Below are 6,000 nucleotides of genomic sequence, written 5' to 3' on the forward strand. Positions count from 1 at the left end.
GGGGGGGGGGGGGGGGGTATAAAACGTATTTTCGGCAGTTGGCTTTCCAAGTCAAAAGTCAAATTGGACGTTTGAGTGATTTATACAGCGTAAGGTTGGTCTGCCAGTAGGGGCGACACTGGTTTACACTGTAGATGAGCAATTTTGCCAGTGCAGTACAACCGCTAGCCTGGGGTCTTTAACGTGCACCACGCAGTAGTGATACACGACCGCACGCCGGTACGATGCTCATCCAGATCGAAACGGGCAGGGGTGGGGCTCGAACCCAGGATCCCTGGGTTCGGCAGCGCGAGCTTTCGCTCCACGCGCGTCGAGCTGGGTGTGCGCTTCAGTCCACTCGGCCACCGATCTTTTTTTTTTTTTTTTTTTTTTTTTTTTTTTTTTTCTTTATTGCCGGGTTTTTTTTCATTGTCAAATAGGCAGGCATATCGCTCAAACCATAGGAAGCAGGGCAAGGCTAAACTAAACCAGTCCGAAGTGACTGGCGTCGGAGGCTAAAAATGTTTCATGGACAAAAGTGCCTCAATGCGCGGAAGCCACTCAGGCTCGCACTTCTGTGCTCTGTTGACTTCAACTAACAAAGATACACTTTCACGAAAATATTCCCGCGCCTCCCGTACATTATTGTCAGCGTTGTGTAGAGCCATTCGGGACTTCCAAATACTGTGCAGACCCAACAGCATAACCAGGTCAAAGGGAAAACCTTCCTCGTTTTTAACCGATAGATAACGGATTCCATGCGCATCCAGGGGGAGGTCCTTCTTCAGGGTACGTTGGAGGACGTCCCAGAAGAAGACCCCATCCCAGCACTCAAGAAACACGTGTTCGACCGTCTCTGGCTTCTTGCATAAAAAGCAGTGATCCCCCCACGGTACAAAAAGTCCCCTCTCGTTTAGCCATGTCTTGACCGGCAGTGTACCTGAATGTAATGTAAAGAAGAAAGTCTTGGTGCCTGCGGGCACCACCATACGCTTAACGCGCTTCAAGACATCTTGCCCTGGGCCTGCACAGTATAAGGCTCTGTATAGAGGTACAGGAAACACAGTATCGCACACAGCCTTATACAATCTTTTCCGAGGAACCTCACTCAAATACTCAACTGAAAAACGAGATAACAGAAATTTACATGAGGCAACGACTTCCTTTAAATATCCATGAATACCACCCGACATCGATGACGTGGAAACAATCAACTCAGGCAACCTGCTTGCAACTCTCACTTGACAAACAGTGCGCAAAAAGGGGTCACCTATGTCCCGAAAATACATGAACCGATTAACAACCTGACGTAAAAATAAATGCGTCAAACTAAGCCCCCCATTGCGTACGCGCCGGAAAAGATTCGTCCTACTCGATCGCTCCCACGTGGAACCCCAAATAAACACTGCAAATACCCGGTGCAATTTCTGCACATTTACCCGCGAACAATGCAAAACTTGTAGAACGTACCACAGTTTGCTGACAAAAAACAAATTGCAAACTGTGGCCCGTGCAAAAATAGACAGATCATACCTCCGACTTTTTTCTACTCTTTCGCGAAGCTCCATTACCTGCCGTCGCCAATAGGGTTCGCTATCGCGATAATTTTCTAGAGGCACTCCCAAATATTTTACGGGGGTGGTCACCCACTGCATGTTGGCAAACGAACTAGGAGTAGAGCTCCACTCTCCATGCCAAAATCCCAGGCACTTGGCCCAGTTAACAGAGCTGCCACTGACTTCGCAATAACGTTTAAGCGTGTGAACGACTTGAACAATACTCTCGCGGTTGGAACAAAACACTGCAATATCATCAGCATACGCTAACACTTTAACTTCGGTCGAATGAAGCTGAAAACCACTGATAGTACTGTTTTTAAAAATACTAATGCAAAGGGATTCTATGTAAATGCAAAAAAGAAGTGGTGACAAAGGACACCCCTGGCGGACGGATCGATTCACTTTTATACGTTTTCCAACCGACTTGTTCACCATAAGTCTCGTCGAGCAACCGTTGTACGCCATGCTGACACCTTCACGGATAACAGCGCCGACGTTTACATGATCGAGAATGGTTAAAAGCAGGTCGTGAGGCACGCGATCAAAAGCCTTTTCCAAATCTACCTGGAGCATCGCAACGCAAGTACGCATTGCGTCGCAACACTCCAGAACACTGCGTGCTTTGTGGATGTTGGTGCAAATAGTCCTTCCTTTAATGCCGCAAGTTTGATGGGGCCCCACTATTTCCGATATTACAGATTGCAATCTCCTTGCTAAGATCTTCATTAAAATTTTGTAGTCTACATTAGTCAGACTGATCGGCCGATACGCTGTGACGTGCTGCAACTTAACTACGTCATCTGTTTTGGGAATTAACACTGTGTGCGACGACATAAAAGATGGAGGCAACATATTCAAATCATATGCTTCATTGAATACCTTGACTAGGACTGCGGCAATCTCGTTCTTCTGAGTCTTATAAAAAACTGCACTTAGGCCGTCTGGGCCAGGGGACTTTCCCGGGTTTAGGGCTTCTATTGCAAAGACCACTTCCTCTACGCTGATGGTCGATTCTAGTAATTCTTTCGTTTCGTCATCTATGCGCGGCATGAAACCCAAAAATTCATCTTTAAAAAGCTGGACATCTACTGGACAGGACGCAAATAATCTACTGTAATACTCGAAAAATGCGAGTTCGATTTCTTCCTTATCGGTCGTAAGTGATCCGTTCCTCTCTACCCCCGCTATCTCGTTACGCCGAGCGTATCTTTTCTCGAGGCTCAGCGCACGCTTAGTTGGCGCTTCGCCTGTTGACCATCTTTCGGCTCTGGCTCTAACAATCGCCCCACAATATCGTTCCCGATCTAGAATCTCAAGTTTATCTTTCACACAAGAAATATCATCTTTGTATGCCCCAGGCATTTTAGTCTCTTCCTTTAGCAGTATCCGCAAATTATTACGCAATAACATTTCGTTGCTCCTTTCAGTGCTTTTAAGTACGCCTGCCCGCTCTAACGCTTTCATTTTCATTTCCTGCTTAAAAAGCTCCCATCTCACACCATACCCTAATTTTTTCTGGCTCTCCAGTGTTTCAACTGCGGCCTGCACTTCGGCAGTGAAAACGTCATCCTCCAACAGTTTCGCGTTCAATTTCCATAATTCCCAGCTGAAGACTTTCCTGGCTTGGGATTTACTACGCATACAAAAGGAAACTAGACAGTGATCACTAAAGGAAACAGGGTGCACGCGATATTCAAAACATAATGGTATCAAATCTAAAGAAACGTACGCTCGATCTAGACGGGCGTGACTCGACCCTTGGAAATGGGTGTACTGGATTTCGCGGCCATTCCTCAAACATTCCCCGACGTCATCAAAGCCGGACTCGTTGATTAACCTCAGAAGGCTCTCGGTGCTTAAATCGCGATAGGGCGTTGAGCTGGACTTGTCCCCAGCAGAGCAGACGCAATTGAAATCGCCAAGAAAAATAATAAGGCGATCACTTTTGCAATACTGATGCATGAAATCAAAGAGCTCCCGCCGCTCATCAACCTTATTGGAGGGGTACACACAAATGACCCTCCAATCATGCGATGAAAGAGAAAAATCACATACAATAAAGCGCCCTGAATCACATGTCGTCACCGCCTCGACTGTTGCACCCAAACTCTGGCGCACTAACAACAAACAGCCCGCTGACGACCCAACCGCGTGACTAACACACACTTCGTAACGCGCCGAAAAAGGTCTAACCATGAAGTTGGTCTGGTCCTCACTCTCGACCTTGGTCTCCTGCACAGCGATGATGTCGAGGTCCTGTTCGACTGCTAGACGGCAGAGTTGCCTCTGCCTCCTGCGATCTGAGAGGCCTCGGACATTAAGGGTCGCTACTCGGACAGGACTTTGTAAGGAGACCATGGGTTAGTGAGGACCAACCCGCCTACACTGTCGTTCACTGCGACAGTTTGTCGCGTGGTCCTCCTCGGTCTGCGCCGGACCGCTGGTGGCCATCCACTCCGCTCCCGCCCGACACCATTCTCCACCTGCGCTCGAGCTGACGCAGCCGAAGTTCCTGACCAGTCGTGTCCGTGACGTCTTCGAGCCTACGCTTCGCAGAGCCCAGCTCGACGTCCATCTCTGGCGTGGTGGAGACCTCGTCTGGCAATGGCGAAGCACCAGCTGCCCCGCCGGCGCTCCCTGTTGGAGGTACCGTCGAGCGCTCGACTGCAGGTGGATCTGCATGAGCCGTAGTCGACGGCTTGTCCGGCAGCACGGTGTTGTTCACTTCGGGGGAGGTGCCGGAAGCGTCGTCGCTCTTGGCTTGTTCGGCCTGGGTTTTCACGGGCGCGGCCGCTCTCTCCGCCTCTTCCTCGTCCATCATGTCGTCGACGTGGTCTTCGTTGACTCCTCGTCCCACGGCTCGGGCGTAGGAGCGGACACAGTCGTCACGCTCGTGGCCATAAGCGCGGCACTCGGAGCACCTGGGAGCCCGGCAGTCTCGACGTATATGCCCCGTCCTACGGCACCGGAGGCATACTGGGGCCCTCCCAGGCACGACGACCAATACCAAGCCGCCTCCTAAGCGCAGCTGATGGGGGAGGCGGTCAAGGTTGACGCCCTCCCGGAGTACCAGCCGCACTATCCGGGTGGTAGACTCGGCTCCCTCGAAGCCCGGCACCTTCCAGCGATCGGACGCGACGTCCTTCACCTCGCCGTACTCCGAGAAAGCCTTGCGAATGGTGTCGTTCGACACGTCGAACGCCACCCAGTGCAGCTTGATGCGCACCTCTTGCCTGGAGGGGTCCACGACGATGCAGGTGCGCCCTTTGACAGCGAGCCGCCCTGCGTTCACCAGCTTGAGCTTGGCCGCGTCGGTCCTCAGGTCAAGTAGCCAGACATGGGACATCTGGTACGCCCCAATTCCGGCTACCTCCCTGAGGACCCCCAGTTCGTCGAGCGGTTGCCGGAAATCCTCAATCCTGTATGGCCTCCCGGCCATGTCGCAGTGAAGGACGACCGCTTTCTTCATTGAATCACCTGATGGAAGCTGGGGCAACAAAAACCTGTACTCACTTGAGCCGGGAAAAACAGTATCACCGCGGCCGGCGAGGGCCGTTATCGCCGCTCCTTCGGAGCTCATGATTTCACCTCCGTGCGCTCGCGCGTTCGAAAATGGAATGTACTCGGCCACCGATCCCCCCGGCTTTCCAAGTGCTTCGCGGGAAAGTACACAAACTGGATTTTTTCAGAACCATAGGTTCAATACTGTAAAGTAAGGCGGGCGGTATGCATTGCCATGGCAATGGCTTTCCTTTGAACCTTGAAGGCTATGAGTGACGAAGCGCAATTCGTCTCAAACCATATACGCGCACCTATTAATTTTTTTTTTATGTCGGAACGATTTTTTAATGTTATCATTCGCCAAATTCTTTATATTTTATTGGCTCCCGAGTGGTTTACATTAAGAAATAGACGCACTAACGTTTTTTTTTTTTCTTCTTCTTTTTTTTTTTTTTTTTTATTTGTCACGAGTCGGCACCTAACTTTCACTAAAAAAACTATTTCGAAGCAGAACTAAATACGAAACTTTAAAGTTCGCCACGGTTCACATAAACAATGAACAACTAATTTTAAAACTTGTTTCTTTTTTCTGAATCAGCCGCAGCTTACCTCCACGCTGTAGCTCTTGATGGCGAACTTGGCCCGGTTGCTGGCAGCGAGGTTCGGGATAACGTTGGAAGCCATCTTGGAGCGAGCAACAAGTGGTGGTCCGCCGAGCGCCGAGTCCCAACTGTGGGGCCCCGACCCGCGCCCCGTGGGGTTCGCGTTCGGGGCGCTGCCGTGACGTCATCGGATCGAAAGGCTGCCTCCGCCAATCAGGACGAGCGGCGCGTCCCCCCACCGCCGCCTCGTCCCTTCGTAGGGTCCGCCCCACGTTCCACGTCCCTTTCAGACTGGTGGGCGAGGGGATCACGCGTAGGTCACGTGATCAGTTTAAAAAATAATGGGGAGTTTTAGTGGA

General features: G+C 50.8%; 1 protein-coding gene across 1 annotated transcript in view; it reads right to left on the minus strand.

Moving 5' to 3' along the window:
• LOC120842143 (tyrosine 3-monooxygenase) overlaps window positions 1–5,723 on the minus strand; it is a 77,945-nt gene extending 72,222 nt beyond the window's left edge. The window contains exon 1 of the mRNA XM_040213173.1: window positions 5,649–5,723. Coding sequence (XP_040069107.1) covers window positions 5,649–5,723 — 75 coding nt within the window. The remainder of the gene's footprint in view (window positions 1–5,648) is intronic.
• Between the last annotated feature and the right edge of the window lie 277 nt (window positions 5,724–6,000).

Source organism: Ixodes scapularis, unplaced genomic scaffold, assembly GCF_016920785.2.
Source record: "Ixodes scapularis isolate PalLabHiFi unplaced genomic scaffold, ASM1692078v2 PGA_scaffold4__175_contigs__length_147842914, whole genome shotgun sequence".
Lineage (NCBI taxonomy): Eukaryota > Metazoa > Arthropoda > Arachnida > Ixodida > Ixodidae > Ixodes > Ixodes scapularis.